The sequence below is a fragment of the Bremia lactucae genome, linkage group LG15 (genome assembly GCF_004359215.1).
Source record: "Bremia lactucae strain SF5 linkage group LG15, whole genome shotgun sequence".
NCBI classification, from domain to species: domain Eukaryota; phylum Oomycota; class Peronosporomycetes; order Peronosporales; family Peronosporaceae; genus Bremia; species Bremia lactucae.
Genome location: NC_090624.1, coordinates 1936920 through 1953938, shown reverse-complemented (window position 1 = coordinate 1953938; position 17019 = coordinate 1936920). Strand labels below are relative to the sequence as shown.

Sequence of the window (17019 nt, the reverse complement as noted above, 5' to 3'; positions counted from 1 at the left end):
GATAAAGTGGCTTTAAAGGTGTATCGAACACCCCCATCGTTTCGCCATCAATAGATGGTGAAATAAACATTTTGTAAAACTGCGTAAATGACGTCGATTGTTCGTGTTCAAAAAGCTCCTCTTTCCGGTTTTCGCGTCACAGAGACGGTGTCGTCGACTCCGACTTCTTGTATGACTACGCTTGGCATGGTGACAAAACCTTTGGACCGTGCGCGATAGAGCATGAAATACCTCGGAAATGTTTTGAATCGTAATGTAAATTCATGAAGCTTGATTCTTTCGTGTAGTTCCAAAACCTTGATTCACAAAGACTGCAAATGGACATCTCAAACTCGAAATCTTCGAATGGAAATCACTTTGGTGGAGCTACTCGTTCTGACGTCTTCGGACAAAATTTGCGGCGTCCCATTGTCATTAAAGAGATAGTTTATGCCATGTGCGCAGTACCGCCTACGACAAAAAGCTTGTCCAACTACGACGAGCACCATTATCGATTAAAGCTTCAAGACGCTTCTTTTCACTATAAGCCCGAAACTTTTCCATCTTGTCCATGTATTTCTCCGCAAAAAGAAGTTCCTAACGCTCGCGCAATTGCAGAGCACAAACTTTGGAGAATAGGATGCTGTTTGGCCATGATGCGAAGAATGATCCGAATCAATTTTAACTTGGTTTAACTCGCTTAAACGCAAGTAGCATTAAAGCAATCACAGCAGTACAATACATAAACGGATCTTCCAGTCCCACATCTTGATGACGTGAGGCTGAAAGGATCTGTTTCCGTAATGCCACGCATAATCCAACAACATTTAAGAATTGATGTCAAATTGTTGCTCGCGCAGCCTAACAGCAATCAAAATGTACAAGGAGCACACTATTATAAGACCTCGCTCGCCATACGTTAATTGTTCATTGCGATAAGGACCAACAGGGCAATGGCTGCGAATAACTTACTTCATTCTCCAGGCTCGTTCCTTTCCTGTGAGGAAACGCGCTCGATATTCTTTTACCAGCTTTCACAGTGTGCAATCAATTGAAACATTCGACGACCAAAGTGCAGAATCATCACGTACAGCAAAAACAGCAACAAGTAGCTGCCACCTTGCCATTCTGAAGACCCGCAAGCCATGAGCATTAAGTTGTTTAATATATAATTGTTACTCGTGCTCATCCAATAGCAGTGCATTCAAATATGACGCAATTGCCAGAGCATCCGGTACCAGTGACAAGACGTTGGGCTGCAACAAAGAGCGAAAAATACCCAGCCACCGGAATACACCAACTACACCCACAATCAACCAAGCCCAAATTGCATACAACCTCGCCGCTTGCTATATCGCGTGCCCAACCATCCTGTCCACACATGCTCATGCTTTTCCATAAAAAGACGGTCACGAAGGAACGATACGCAAGGCAGCTTCGATCCGCATTCTTCTGGAATTTCTCGTGTATGTGAGGTCAAGGATCCATTCCAGGAAGCATCAAGTCCGAATTCAGCTGAAACTCCTGTCCAATTGGTTCGGAATAGGCAATATATATGCCTCCGAAAGCTCCGTGTTCATTATTTTGGCATGACTACGATCACTCATGTCATTCTCATCCGAGGGCAATAAAGAACTTTTAAGGACGCTAATCGCCAACTGCTGTTGCCATCTCGCCATCTTGGCCGCTGAGGCAATGTATCGAGTTGCATCTATGGACGTGTATTGGCCAATTTCAATCCGTCGAGCTCGCGCGTCGCGCGTTTCCTTGTATCAAATTCGCGCGCCACCGCCTAGTATCTCATTACCTAAACTTTTCCTCGGTTCCTAAATGAATCGATTCTGCTCTTGTCAAAGCGCAAATGCGAATACCTTTTTTAAAATGGAGTACTCGTTGGAGGATCCCCTGTTCGACTATTGTCGCTGCTTCCGCTTGCGTTCGTTGCTCTGTGCGCAACATCAGTCGTCGGAGTAAAAAGAGCTTGCCGAGGCCTGTATACATGCACATAAAGACGCTTTCGATGGGGAGCTAATGGAAGAAGCTGCGACTGCCACGCTAGGTGGCGGTAGTCGCTTGCGTGCGGACATGATGCGCAAACTTCAACCGGCAATTAGTGCAATATGTCCCGTCGCTCGTATTAAGTTGCCAAATGAAAAGACCACCTTATCACAGTGTTGCAGCGGGAAGCCAATCAGAATCACTTGTTGTTTGCACATCACCAAAATTTAAAGGACACAACCGCGTCATGCCAGCGTAAGGTTAAAGTTTTTGAAATAAGTTCGCATTTAGAAACGTCCAGCAGTACGCATATTTATGATCGAGCTTGTCAGTAGAGATTCAATTTTGACGAAGTTCTCTTATTGGAACCCCGCACCCCTCATTACACTATGGGGAATTTTGGCTACAGGGCCTCCTCCCACCCAACTATCACACACCTTCGGTGCGGGTTGGCAGGGCGGCCATCCATTGGATGGTTGCTTGTCTGCTTTTTAGCCTTTCTCCGGCGATGTGTCATCGTACCGCCCTCCGCGGGTATCGATCCACGTACCTCCCGGTCCCAGTCCCAGTGCTTAACCACTCGGCCACTGAGGTCGGTTCGAGCTTGTCAGTAGAACAAACGATAGGTGGGGCTGCTGCATCAAGCACACTGCGTAGCAAGAAATGATGTCTTGGCAATAGGCCATCCAAAGGTTCGCGCTGTCGTAATTTAAGCACAGAAGCTTGAAACAATTGCGTAAACCCAAGTTGCCGTTAGGTCAGCATGATTAACACACATACGATTATTTCTCAAAAATTGGTCTTGAGGCACGTAAATCAAGACAATACAAACCTTTTTGACAATTTGAAGTAATTTTGAATTGACGCATTTAGCCTAAAGGAGCCTAAATGTATTCATTGCTACACTATCTCCGTCATCGAATAGGCTGTCCTTCCTTTCCTATAATATCTCAGTGTGCATCCTGACTCCACTGAATCGTGTTCGGGTCAATGCCTTCCTGAACCATTTCCCAAAGCGGACTCATTTCACGCAGACGTGAGACGTGCTTGACGCACAAATCAATCGCATAGTCAATCTCGTCTTCCGTCGTAAATCGGCCAATTCCAAAACGAATCGATGTATGTGCCAAATCTTCACCCACGCCAATGGCGCGCAATACGTACGACGGTTCGAGCGATGCACTCGTACAAGCACTGCCCGAGGACACCGCAATGTTTTTCAAAGCCATCAGCAAACTTTCTCCTTCGACATACGCAAACGACAGATTCAGATTGCCAGGGTACCTTTTTTTAAGATCTCCATTCAGAACAACGTGTTCAATCCGAGCTGTGATACCTTGATAAAGCTTGTTGGATAAATAATTAACCCAGCGGCTATCATTGTCCATTTCAGTCGCAGCAATCTCGCATGCCTTGCCAAACCCAACGACTAAGGGTGTTGCCAAAGTACCACTTCGAAGTCCACGCTCCTGGCCACCACCAGAGATAATAGGCTCTAAACGCACACGGGGGCGGCGACTCACGTACATTGCACCGACGCCCTTGGGACCGTAGAGTTTGTGCCCTGACATGGACATGACATCAATATTCATGTCGTCCACATCAATTGGCAACTTGCCGACCATCTGAGCCGCATCTGTATGAAAAAAAATCTTCTGATCGCGGCAAATTTGACCAATCTCTTTAAGTGGCTGAAGTACACCAATTTCATTGTGTACCGCAATGATAGTCACAAGAGCAGTATCCGGACGAATCGCGGCCTTTAGCTGTTCCAAGTCGATAAGACCATTCGCATGCACAGGTAAATACGTCACGTCAAATCCTCCAGTCTCAAGCACGCGACAGGAGTCGAGGACACACTTGTGCTCAATCTGCGTCGTGATAATGTGTTTCTTCTTTGCTTTGGTAAAGTGGGCAATACCCTTAATTATTGCATTGTTGCACTCGGTCGCACCCGAGGTAAAAATAATTTCTTTTGAATTTGCACCAATAAGGTCGGCGACGCTACCACGTGCGAGTTCCACGGCCTTATCGGCATCCCACCCAAACTCATGGGTAGTCGAATGCGGGTTACCATATGCATACGTCATGTATGGCATCATAGCATCTAGCACACGCGGGTCTACAGGCGACGTGGCTTGCATATCAAGGTACGCAGGCTTGGCGCCTGTTACCGGCGCCTGCTCGCCTCGTACTGCAAAACCTGGCGAAAATATTGTCTCAGACTTGATATTCTCGAGCACGCTAGCAGGCACTTTATTAACAGGCGTGTAGCGCTTATCTGTCGCAAAAGATCGTGCTGATCCTGTCGCCTTGGCGCGTATACACATGGAGCGGGATAACGAGCGTAGAGTCTGCATATTTGCTTCTTTTGTCAACCACTTGATAAACATTTTAAAATATTTTCTTATGGAGACTTGGACACATGTTTTTCAGTATTACTATCCGCGAATCAAACACTCTTAAGCATTGATTTTGCACAATTAAAAATTTGCAAAACTTAAAATGTAAATTTCGTAATAAAAGTTTCAGTTGTAGTGCTGCGGAAAGTACTTGCTAAGAACTTAAATACAGAGAGCAAAGCGTGGTCTTTAGCTAAAGCAGCACGAAATACCTTATAAAATTGAGCTAGCTTTGCATTGTGTGCGCCCAAAACCCTCTTGAAATTAATTAATTATAGACGATTTGAAGTCATGCGGAAGCGAATCGGCTTGCAGCCGTTTGTGAAAGGTGTGTGCCGTTACATAAGTACAATTTCCTATAAGAGAAATTATAATATGAGAGGAAATATATATAAAAACGAAGTACAAAATAATTAACTTTATTAATTTTACAGAAAAAGGTTCCATTATTACCAAATTTGGTAATATTGATGCAACGAAGACATTATTGGTTGTTCAGGTCGAAATCAACCCCGCCAATCGTTTTAAAACAGGTTTGTGCAGTTGCAAGCAGGCGTAATGCTTAAATGGCTTTTAATATAATAAGTTCAGTAGTAGATAGAAAACCGTTACGTAGGAAACTGAATATATTATTATAGTTTTATAGTTTCTCTATTCTAAAGCCTTAGTCTACACCTTTAAGCTAAAGACCCTTAGCTTCACAAGAAACCTTCCTCGGTACCTTTGTGTACGTGAAATTTCGAGGCATCTAACCTACTGTAATCAGTGTGAGGTTAACTTGTACTGATCAGTACTAGTGAAAGGTGCCCCGTTACACCTGCTAGCATTTCGCAGTCCGTTCAACGACCCACGCACGTTCCATCCAACATGGACATGTTGGATGAAGAAGGAGGAAGCTTCCTAGCCCCTCAAGAAGGCTATCACGCCGCGCGTGAAGAGTTTTCTAATTTGAGTGACCTTGAATGGAGAATGATTGAACGAATGAGTTTGGTCGTACGCGCGTCAGCCTTTGGCGCTATGCTGTGCGCTCTGGGAAGAGATGAAGAGCATGCGGTCATAGCCGAGTACATACAACACGCCCTCGATGCGGCCAGAGAGAAAGTAGCATTGCTCACCAGCAAGGCTCTCAACACGCGGAGGTGTTGAGAGAACAGGGTGCTCAATAGTTGGAACTGTTGAGACAGCAGCACGTAAATGCTGCCTTATGGCCGACGCTTCCGCGTCGACCCGAAAGCTTTAAGATCAAAATCTCTAAGTGCAAGGCAGTCGAAAACGACTCCATTCTATACTAGACGACTCCATAAAAGCTCAACGTATTAGTGACAGTGCGGCAAAAGGGAAATTTGGCGTGTCCAATTTAGCCGGACGTGCCAAATTTTGGGCATTGGGGCTCAAGCTTCACGACCTATTAGTATTCGGGTCGTATGAGGTCTTAAGACCCGGCTCAAACGAATATTTGAGCCGCCACGTGCCGAATACGGGCTCGAGCCGAGTCCCTGATTTGAAGCAGGGCAAGCGTGACATTCACGCTTATGCTCAGCATACACGATACCTGGTCAGTTGTATCGTGAGGTATCCAATTGATGAACAAACACAGGTAACTTTGTTTATCAAAGGTCTTGCAGACGGCCCTGTTAAGACCCACCAGTTCTGGCTAGAATTAGAGTCGCTCGACCAAGCGATCTCTAGGAGGACTTTAGGCCAAAACAGGCTTTCGTGCACTCGGGTGCATATCTTCCAACGAGACGACAAAAAAACGGAGATTCAGAACCTATAGATCTCTAGTATGTAGAAGTCGAGAAACCTCGCTGTTCAAAAAACAAACAATTACAAAAATGCAATCGTTGTCAAAAGACGGGCCACTGTGCCCATGAGTGTAGCCTTCCTCGGCCAGTGTCTAGAAACACTAAGCAGAACGATCAACCTCCTGCTAGAAGCAGCGAATGACGAGGATTTGACGCTGTTGCTAAATCGCAACGGCGAGGCGGTTCATCAAAAAAGGGTCGGGGTCAGTAGGTGCAGAGCTTTCTTCAGATACAGCATGTTAAAAGAAATTGCTGCTGTTCTAACAAAAGTTGCTCCTCACACACACAAACTTTGTGCGTAATTGCCCCAGGTGATGAGATTAACCTCATCACATTGAAATTTATGGTGGCCCCTAGTCGATTGTGGGGCGTCAAAGCTTTATTCGACGCAGATCGCTAAGATCGCAGACTCAAATTAATTGAGCGCGATATCCCTCTAACGAGGATGACAGTGCGCCTAGCAACAGACGCATCTGTAACAGTAAAGACACGTGTAATTTGTATCCAATTCACGTTAAAGGGTGAACAGTACGATGACGATTTTATAGTACGAGATTTGGGTGACAAATTTGATGTCATCCTTGGATTACAATGGCTCAGAAAGTACGAGCCATGCATAACTGTCAGCATCAAGCCGTAACGATGCCTGCCTCTCGCTCACCAGTTAGTTATCTGAAGAACCTCTTGGCGCGTTCACAAGCGTGTCGATGTCCTACGAGTGAGTGCGATGACCTCACTTGTGGTTCGGTCGTTTGCACGACTGCACAAGTTGATAATGACGCGTAGTCGGCATGACAGGGCTAAGTTCTATTTCTGCTCGCAGAATTACATGCAATTCACAGCAAGGCTGCAGGGGATGAAACGGACAAGACCTTAGTGTGAAAATTTGTATTACTGTGGAGCTAGATACTGACAGCTGTGCCTCAGCACATGCAGCGTCGAAGTTTGACCACTCAGCAGCGTCGAAGTTTGACCACTCGAATAAGTTATGCGGTACGAAACTAGGATGCTTGCTGAAAAAGCAACACCCAAGAGAATTAACAACGCCTGCCTGTAAGAGACAGTGCGAAAGTCCTAGATCGACTGGAGAATCGAGTGTAGAGGATCTCGCTGTGGTTGCGCAACCACAGCAAAAGGCAGTTGGAGAGGATACACACCAAATAAAACTAGAGGGAATAAGCCCCAAGAATCTCTGAAAAAATGTCTCCAGAAACCTGTGGTCAAAGACTCCCAGGTAGCTTTGGAAATAAGTTCCACAGAGAAAACTGAGCCATTAAATGTATTAGTAAACAATGGATCAAGTGTAGGCGCTTATACACTTAATCTTTAGCGCCTCCAAAATTAGCTTCGGAGATAACTCAATTGCCAACGCTAGAACCGAAACGGTTCTTGCGCGATTTGCGTAATGGCAAAATCACGCAGATCTAAGTGCTTGTCACGGATTACAACTACGTGACCTATATCTGGTCGGCAATGTGCTCTCGATATAAAAACTCGGATGGAATGTTTTACGTCCCGATCCTGGAAGACTTTAAAGACAAATCCTTTATATAAGGATTTGATCGAATTCAAGGATGTAGTCCCTGAGTCCAAACCGTGCGAATTACCTAAGGATATAGCCACTGGACACAAAATCGACCTAATTCCAGGTCAAACTAATGTCATGAAGCACTAGCCATTGCCTCAGGAGCAAGTAATAGCGATCGACAAATTCTTTGCCGAACTCTTAGAAGCGGGCCATCTGAGGGAAACAACTTCATCACATAGCTTTCCGACCTTTATGAGCGTAAAGCAACAGGAATATGGCGGATTGTGCACGCATTTAATGAACTGAACGCTGCAACTGTACCGGCACAATTGCCGATACCACAAAAAGACGTTATCATTGATAGTACGTCAAAGAGCTCTATGTTTTCGTCAATGGATCTGATGGATGGATTCTATCAGATCCTCATGCGTGGACAGGATATACGGTTCACAGCAGTAAGCACCCCAAGCGGAATGCTGTGGGAGTGGCTAGTTATGCAACAGGGGCTTAGTAATGCCCCTGCAACATTAAAGAGATGTGTAACTAATCTGTTAAGATCGGTGCGGGATTTCGAACCGAGCTATTTTGATGACGTCGTCGTGCATAGCAGAGCCATCAACGGAAAGTCGGACATTGAAGTACATCGTACCCATATCCAAAATGGCGACTAGGTCGCCGTGCGTAACGACGCGTGATCGGTATAAATACCAAACGGCTTAGAGCCGAGCAGATGAACTCTGAATTTGATGAGAGCATACTTCATTCTTAAACTTACGCGTAAGCATAAGTTGTATACAAATCTCAAGAAGTGCATATTCGCTGCATTCTTGGGTGCATCGTTGGTAAAATTGGTGCATGCCCTGATCCTGAAAAGATCAAGGCGATCACCTGCTATTCGATGTAGAGGGGCTTCGAAAGTTTCTCGGCATAGCGCCGTAGCTGAAAGAATACTCATGCATTTATGCCGAAACGACAGTATGTATTTTTCTTTGTTAAAGAAACATGTATAGTGGTCATAAAACGCTGATTGTCAGCGTTCTTTTGAGAATATATAGCACAGCTTGATGCAATCGCCAATCCTGGCGTTTGCTAACCAAGACATACCGTTTCATGTGGTCTGACGCCAGTGATTTTGCAATCGGCTGTGCGTTAATGCAATATGACGGCGCAGAGCGCGTCGTCTATTTTCAATCGCGCCAGCTTCAACCAGCTGAACGCAACTACCCAGTGCATGAACAGGAACTCCTTGTCATTAAAAATGCACTGGCTAAGCTCAGGTATACCTCTTGGGAGATAGTCCGTTCATTGTATATACGGACCCTACGTCTTTAAGCACGGCCGTAAGCAGTCCACACCTCTCGCAAAGAATGGCGAAATGGTTGTCTATCTTCGCAAAATACAACTCCTCCTTGGAATATGAAGCAGGACGATTCATTGTCGTCGCTGATACCCTTTCGCGCCGACCGGATTTTGAGCGGGCTGAGCACAACAACAGTGACCAAAAGCGCAGTATTGCAACAAAAAGTGTTCCGTCGGCAGCATTTGTTGACGACGTTAGAAAAGCTTATCGAGAATATAAGGCTCTTAAAGGGCTGATGGATTACCTTAGAAATTCATCGCAACAATCTTTAAAAGGAATATCGAAACTGTATTGATTATCAACGGATCGATACATTACACGCAACGTTTACTGTATTACACAGTTATTGCTGGCGATACGCCTCGTGTCGTAACCCACACCCATAATGATATGCGTTTATGCATCATGTATGAGTGCCACGATGCACCAATAAGCGGACATCGTGGACGTGAGAAGAATTATCTCACGATAAGTCCCGACTTCTACTGGCATCGTCAGTATGAGTTCATCCGCAAGTACATACGTGCTTGCAAATTTATCGACGGTATGAAGCACAGTGCTTCATCCTGTGCTCCATTACAATCTCTGCCTGTTCTGGCAGAGTGTTGACAGTTCATATCTATGGACTTCGTCTCAGGATTTCTCGACGACGATCACAAGAATTATGGTATTTTTGTAATTGTTGATCGTTTTAGCAAAATGGTACATCTTGATGCAGTCCCGAAGTCAATGGCAGCCAAAGTCTGTGCTCGTGTCTTTGTTGACACGATATTTTGACTCCATGGGTTACCACGTGAGCTGGTCTCAGATCCGGAGCCTAGATTCACGACGGAATTTTGGCAAACTGTGTTCGAATCACATGAAACACAGTTGGAAATGTCAACTTTTGCCCATCCTGAAACAGATGGTCAACGGAGCGGGTAAACCCTATTTTCGAAGAGAAACTTCGCGGATTGTCCACTCTATTACGAATTGGAGCGAACTATAGCCGATAATAAAATTTGCCATCATCAATTCAGTGCATGCTTCTACAAAGCAAACACCAGCTTTCGTAAACGGCTTACGCCATTCACGCATACCCCACCTTGTTTGAGAATGACTCTTATTGAAGGGGGAGAGAGACTCGCTCGAGCAAAGAACTTTCTAGCTCTTGCTCATCACGCATTGGCCCTAAGGTAAATTTGAAGAATACCGATGTTGATATAATCAACATTGAAGTGGACAAACTTTATCACTGACTTTCATGACGATGCTGAAAGAATCACCATCGAAACAATTTTACTAACGAGATCAATTTTGCTCTCACTAATCAAGAGAGTGACAACTCCGCAGTGCGCATCGGTCGCACTGAAGGCAAGAAAAACGAGTCAGCAGGTAATTTCCTGCTGGCTAGAGAGGGGAACATCTGCTGTCGGCATGTGGAGCTTGCTACCCATCAGCTCAGACACATGACGCTAATTTGACGCAAAACGTGGATCCCGGTCCGATACTTTGGACTCGGATATCCCGTATAGTTGATACACGTGATCCAAGGGCATGAGAGCTGTCACCTTGCCTGAGACCAATGCGCCAAATGGTGCTAAATGCACCGTTTTGCTCAGTCTGTCTACAAAGACGACGGACACTGTCGGACCCTTGTAGTCGGGCGGCATGCCAAACATGAAGTCCAAACTTTCTGACTTCCAACAGTTGGTTGGAAGCGGTAGCGGCTTCAGTGACGCACTGCTGCACGGTGCAGGCTTAATGCGCTGACACTGTTCGCAAGAGCGAATATAGTTGGCGACCCATATATATAGATGTGGCCACCAAAATCCTCTAAACACTCGTAAGAATGTCTTTTCGCGGCCCAGATGCCCACTAGATGGCGCATCATGGAGCTCGTGAAGGATCATCAGCTTGAGAACTGTGTCATGAGGCACATAGATTCTCAAGGGGTCACAAGGTGACAGCTGATGCCATAATAGGGCATCGCTGTAGCTAAAGCGATTTAGCTTAGCTTTCAGCTGCGACGGAAGGGTTACCTTTCATCCACCAAAGTGAACCAACAGCAGACGACAAAGCAAAGGTCTGGTTTGTGCAAGATTACATCACTGATGCGGTGGATCGACAGAAACGGAACTCTGTTAAAAATAGAAGAGCAAACATTCTTTCATTTAATGCTAACGATCTACTCCTACTGTCTACGGTAAACCTACAAGAACATGCAGAGACGAATGTGGGCAGTAATAAGCTACTGCCCAAGCGTATCGGCTCGTTTCGTGTACTGCACCGCCAAGGCAAGGCGTACATGATCGAGCTGCCTCGTCGGATGCGCACGCATCCTACGTTTTATGCCGGGCGTCTCCGCCCGTACATCATTACGAGGCTTTTTCCGATCGCGAAATTGTTTGGCGTGGTCTTAAGCACCGCTAGAGCCTGATTATCCCGAGAGAGAGTATGATAGTTTCGGGACAGAGTCTTTTCTCATGAACCAAACGATCCACTCTTTCCTTCAAGGAAGATATCTTTTGACGAGCTGTCATCAGCTCGCTTTGAAGGGCCTGATGTGTCCTTTCGTTCGCCAGTTGATCAGTCGCACTTGCGCAAGAATTATCAATTGGTCCCGAGAAACATTTTCGTACCGTCACCGCAAGTTCGCGGCGACGGGACCGTCGCTCGTGATCAATTTTCTTCCTCAAATAATAAAGGGTGTGATCGAAATCACGATATGGATTCGGGTCAGCCAAGCGAGGCGTGTTCCGATTTTCCCTCTCCCTCTTCATCCATTGACGAATTCGAGCAATGAAAAGCTTTTAGTTGTTGAACGCCTCTCGAACTATTGTAACGTGAAAGGTGTTTGAGCAAGTTACCTCGTTTGTTGGCGAGGATCTCCACCCTTGCATGATAGTTGGGAACCTCCTTCTCGACTGATGATGGACGTACCGGTCTCGTTCAACAATACGACGAGACCCATCCTCCCCGATGGAGGGTCCATCAGAGAACGAGAGCTTCCCGAGCTCGTAAAAGAATCAATCCCTTTGCGTATCTCACAAAAGACTATCGTCCTCCTATGAGGATTCTTAAGGGAGTATGCCTCCTTAGGGGCATGAGCTGCACCCTTTAAACAGCATGGGCATGAGTCTCCCCTTGAGAGATAAGATAACCCTACCTCTCTGGACAAGCGGTGAAGCTTCTAGCGTTCACCGACTAGGATTCGTTGTTGATCCTTAACGAAAAGAATCCAGTTTGTGAAGCCAGACCTCGCGGTCTATGCTTTTCATTCTAAGCAAATGCTTCTTAGAGCTTGGAACAAAGGTTTGGCATCCTTTGCAAGTGTACCACCGATTCTGGAAAAAGGCATCGATGAAGAATTTGGTTTTGTCCTCACCAGGTTTTTGAAGCCTGGATGAGTCGAATAACGGAATATGATACTTATCGTTAGTAATACCAGACCCGCAAGTTAACCTACCCTTGGAGGGAAATCAAGACTTCTTTTCGGGAGCGCAACGTATTGCGGTCCCTTTCATGTTAACGTTAACGCGCGCATGGCTCTCGGAGCGATTCTTAGAATCATTTCTTTCCTGGTGATGCAAACTAGCACCACCAGCAGCATTCTTACCTTTCCGATCACTTAACTCACGGCGATGCATTCTAACATCACCAGAATGTTTGTCGTCCATGGAGTCATCACAAGATGACTCCGCACCAGATGGGTCTGACGAAGCGTCAAACAACTCCGTCATTACCTCTTTGGAAGCCCGAAGGTTTCACGGACGTGGCCCCGGTTGATCCGGAGGCCTTTACCTTTTAGACCGAGTCGGGCGATGACGCCGACTCGGCCAGTCACCTCCAAAGGAGTAGCAGGTAACTTATACCAGTCACCTCCAATTGGAGTAGGAGGTGACTTTTCCCCGCAGTAGACGCATAAGCGTCTGCTGAAATATTTGCATTTCTAACAGCTGCACTGATTCGTGCAGCTGCCAGCTTTGCGGCCTCACGGGCTACGCGCACGGACTTATTAGTCGAACGAACTGATTTCCGAAGAAAAAATAATAATGCAAGGAAAATTGAGTTCTTAATAAATACCAATAATGCAATAAAATTGGAATTTTAACCAATAATGCAAAATTACAGGGAAGGACCTCCACATAAGGGGGAGGTGATGTAACGGGGTGTACTATTACATAAGTATTATTTCCAATAAGAGGAATAATAAAGATTATTTTCTATGAGAGTAATAAATAAAAAAGTACAAAATTTAATATCTTTATTATTTCTTACTTAATAGTTCCTCTATTAGCAAATTTGGTAATATTGACGCAATAAGACATTAGTTCTATCGATTGGTTGGTTTAAAACTAAATTAGTACCGCCAATTATTACAAGATACGATTAAAGGAGGCGCATTGCATTGTCAGTTTTGAATAAATTAGAGTTAGTAGATAGATGGTAATGCAAAAAAACTTCATATATTTATACACTTTTGCTTTTTCTCTTTTCTAAGGCTTAGTCTAGACCCTAGAAGCAAAGTACTATTAGCTTCATAGAAATTTTCCTCTGTACCTTTGCCTACGTCAAACTTCGAGCACCTCCCCTCCACTGTAATCAGTGTAAGGCACATAAATTTTATTTGTTACAAACGCGTAGTCATGGTATTTGCAAATGAAACTTGTGTTGCATGCTTTGTGACGGGCTGATGTTGCCCCCTGTAATGGGACTGTTGGAAGGCGATGCTGCAGCGGAGTTTCTGGGACTCGCAAGGAGTTTCGAAACGTCTTTTATTGTAATGGTCACGGAGCGGTGGTTACGGCGAAAGATGAAACGATCCAAGGTCGAGAGGTTTCAAGAAGTATGAGGTGCAAGTAACGCACGATGGACAGGTAATTCTGACAAGAAGAGAGTTAAGGCTTACATGCATAATATATTCACTTTGTCTTTTGCAAAATAGCACCCATGGAAATTCAATCTGACGTTCAACACCAAAACGTTATGAGCCCAACGCCAAAGGATCAAGAAGGTCATGTCCAAGCGCCAGCCATCACCCAAGTCGACGACGACAGAGCCAGCACGGCTTCTGGCGCGGACGAGGGCATGGCCAGGCTGCTGGAACTGATAACGGACTTGAAAGGAGACATGGGAGCTCGCCTTAATAGGCTTGAGGCCCGCCGAGTCGAGGATGATCAAGGTTCAGTCGTGTCAGCCGGTAGCAGCACCTTCCGTACGTATGCGGAAGCGCGCACCGGATTCGGCCGGAACATGACGATGGCCTCGCTCGAAGACGAAGTCATGCCTGGACCAGCGCGGCAACACGCAGCAGGACCAGGGCAACAAAGGCTGGCTGGAGGGAGGGTCGGTGTAGGTCCAGTTCCTCAGGTGCCACGGGAATCGGCTTTCAGACCGGTTCCTACACCAGCGTATTTTGCTCCGCAAAGGCCCCTGCAGATCAGGGACCTAAAACTAGCGATCGAAAACTTCGATGGCAAGGAGGTTTATCCAGGACTAGGGTCGGGATTCGCACCTTGGGGGAAGCGATTTCTACGCCAAGTTCGTATCGCCGAGGAACTTAGTGGGTGCATCTGGACCGAGGACATCAAAATGGATGTACTTGGTCGGTATTTGACAGGCAAGGCTGGTCAACATTTTCACAGTCAAGTGGATACATGGTACACCGAGAATCCACAGATATGGTACTCGATGGACCGTATGAACCTCAAGTTTGGACCTAGGATCTCAAGGTCACAAGCTTTTAAACTGTTCACGTGTAAGAAAAAGGAGTCGATGTCGTGGAATGATCATATGCTCTATCTAATGGCGGTCAGCGACGCAGTCGGAGGCGCACAAGACCAAGTGCTTGAAAATATAGCCAAGTACGCATGCTTCGCAACCGACTTTCAAGGTGTGCTTCTCGCAAGGTACAATCCTCATCGAGAGGATTACTTACGGCAAGCTGAAGAGTTGGTGAATTTTGCCCAGTTAAATGACCCGGGTATTCGCATTGGGTCCAAGTCAACTGTGGCCGTCGTCAAAGGCACTGAAGGAGGTCGGCGCAGAAACGATAAAGAGAGAAAAGTCAAGAAGACTGGAGCGTGTTTCAAGTGTGGAAAAGAAGGCCACTACAAACGTGAATGTACTAGTGAGCCTAATAACAACTTTACGTTAGCTGTCTCCGACGGCATTGACTCTACCAGCCAATGGATACTGGACAGCGGGTCAAGTCGACATTTGGTGACAAAGGCGTCACAGCTAATCGACGCAGTAAAATGCGACGAAGAGTGTTTACTTCCTAATGGGGACAGCTTGCGTATGCAGCTCAAGGGTACGGCCGAGTTCGTGGTCAGTGTTGACGGCGAAATTCGCCGAGTCAAACTACTCGATGCGTACTACGCAGAAAAGCTACCGTTTAACATCATATCCTATGGCAAGATCGAGGAGCGAGGGTTTGAACATCGTTACGATGGACATAAGCGATCAGTGGTTCGGCGGCGTGATGGTTGCAAGATTTTTGATGTTGACAAAGACGACAGCAACGTGTTGCTAGTGAATGTTGTTGACACAATTGAGCACAAGGATTTTTTACGGTTGCAGCAATTGCTGAGGCTGTCAACACGCCGATTTCGGACCTTCAGATGGGGAGTCTACTCGATTTTCACTTACGATTTGGACACCTCGCCTATGATACAATCGAATTGATGGCGAGTGATCCATCGAGTGGAATAAGGCTAACATACACCGAGCGACCCACTTGCTTAACGTGTGCGCAAGGTAAGCAGCGCCGCAACAAGCAGTCGAAGAAAGACACGGGTGAGAATGCTCCTATCGATAGGGTGGGTGGTGTGATATGCAGCGATATCAAAGGTCCAATAACGCCGGTCGACAGGTCGGGAAACCGATATTTAATTAATTTTATCGACCACAAGAGTAACTACTGCCGGGTATTCCTCGCCAAGACGAAGGACAAGGCGACTAAGCATTTCGAAGACTTCATGGTCTACTTTGAAAAGCGATTCAACTGCAAGGTTCACTATCTCCGTACGGATGGAGGCGCCGAGTACAAAGTTGTTGACCCGTTTTGTAAGAATGTGGGTGTGCGTCGCCAGGTTTCAGAAGCTGACAACCAAGCATCCAACGGAAAAGCGGAAAGGATGCACCAGACATTGATGAACCTGGTGCGATCAATGATTTTCGGTTCAGGACTCCCGTTGAGCTTCTGGGGTGATGCTGCTGAGTACGCAGCCTACATACTCAACAGAAGCCCAACGCGGAGTAACGTGGGGCGTGCATCACCTATTGAGGTGCTTACAGGTATCAAACCCAGGCTAACTGATATTGTTATATTTGGATCGCCGTGTACCGCTATTCGGACACCAAAACACAAGGCGCTGGATAGACGTGGAGAAGCAGGATTGATACTCGGGAAGAACGACGAAGTTAAAGGTTTTCGCGTGTTATTTACTAAGGATCGTGTGGTACGCACAACACAGCATGTGCAGAATATCAAGACGCTGAGTGAAGACGCAAATGCACAACTTCATCGTCTGACAGATGGCCAATCAGAACATGAAAGCTCATCAGCTAATTCCTCGATTTCGCTGGATGAGAACAGATCCAGTCCTGCTGATTTGGCGACTACAAGTGCAAGTCTAAAGTCTATTGAGACTGACGAATTCTTTGATACCCAACAGACCGATGTAGATCATCGGAAGGAGCCACGTGCCTGTACAAAGCCACAAAGGTCACGTGGTAAGCGCGGCGGGCAAGGGAGGCGGTCGAATACCAAGATAATCGCCGAGACACCACGCATGACAACGCGATACGGTGGTAATAAGATACCTCCACGTGAATTTGTTGGAGCAACTTACCGCGTGGATCCAAGTAATTGGAACATGGCTATGAAGAGTGACGAGCGCGTGGAATGGGAGCGCGCTGCAAGCGCTGAAATTGACTCGCTGGAAGCAAATGATACGTGGG

General features: G+C 46.1%; 3 protein-coding genes across 3 annotated transcripts; 1 reads left to right on the top strand and 2 right to left on the bottom strand.

The window, feature by feature from the left end:
- Nucleotides 1-87: 87 nt before the first annotated feature.
- CCR75_002376 (uncharacterized protein) lies at nucleotides 88-674 on the top strand (the record flags this gene model as incomplete). The annotated part of the gene is made up of 2 exons (XM_067960473.1): nucleotides 88-189; nucleotides 288-674. The coding sequence occupies 2 exons, from the start codon at nucleotides 88-90 to the stop codon at nucleotides 672-674; spliced, it is 489 nt and encodes a 162-aa protein (XP_067819239.1).
- Nucleotides 675-1782: 1108 nt separating this feature from the next.
- On the bottom strand, nucleotides 1783-1980 carry CCR75_002375 (uncharacterized protein; the record flags this gene model as incomplete). Its single annotated transcript, XM_067960472.1, has 1 exon — nucleotides 1783-1980. The coding sequence occupies one exon, from the start codon at nucleotides 1978-1980 to the stop codon at nucleotides 1783-1785; it is 198 nt and encodes a 65-aa protein (XP_067819240.1).
- Nucleotides 1981-2927: 947 nt separating this feature from the next.
- On the bottom strand, nucleotides 2928-4370 carry CCR75_002374 (uncharacterized protein; the record flags this gene model as incomplete). Its single annotated transcript, XM_067960471.1, has 1 exon — nucleotides 2928-4370. One exon carries the CDS (start codon nucleotides 4368-4370, stop codon nucleotides 2928-2930), a length of 1443 nt encoding a protein of 480 aa, XP_067819241.1.
- Nucleotides 4371-17019: the final 12649 nt, after the last annotated feature.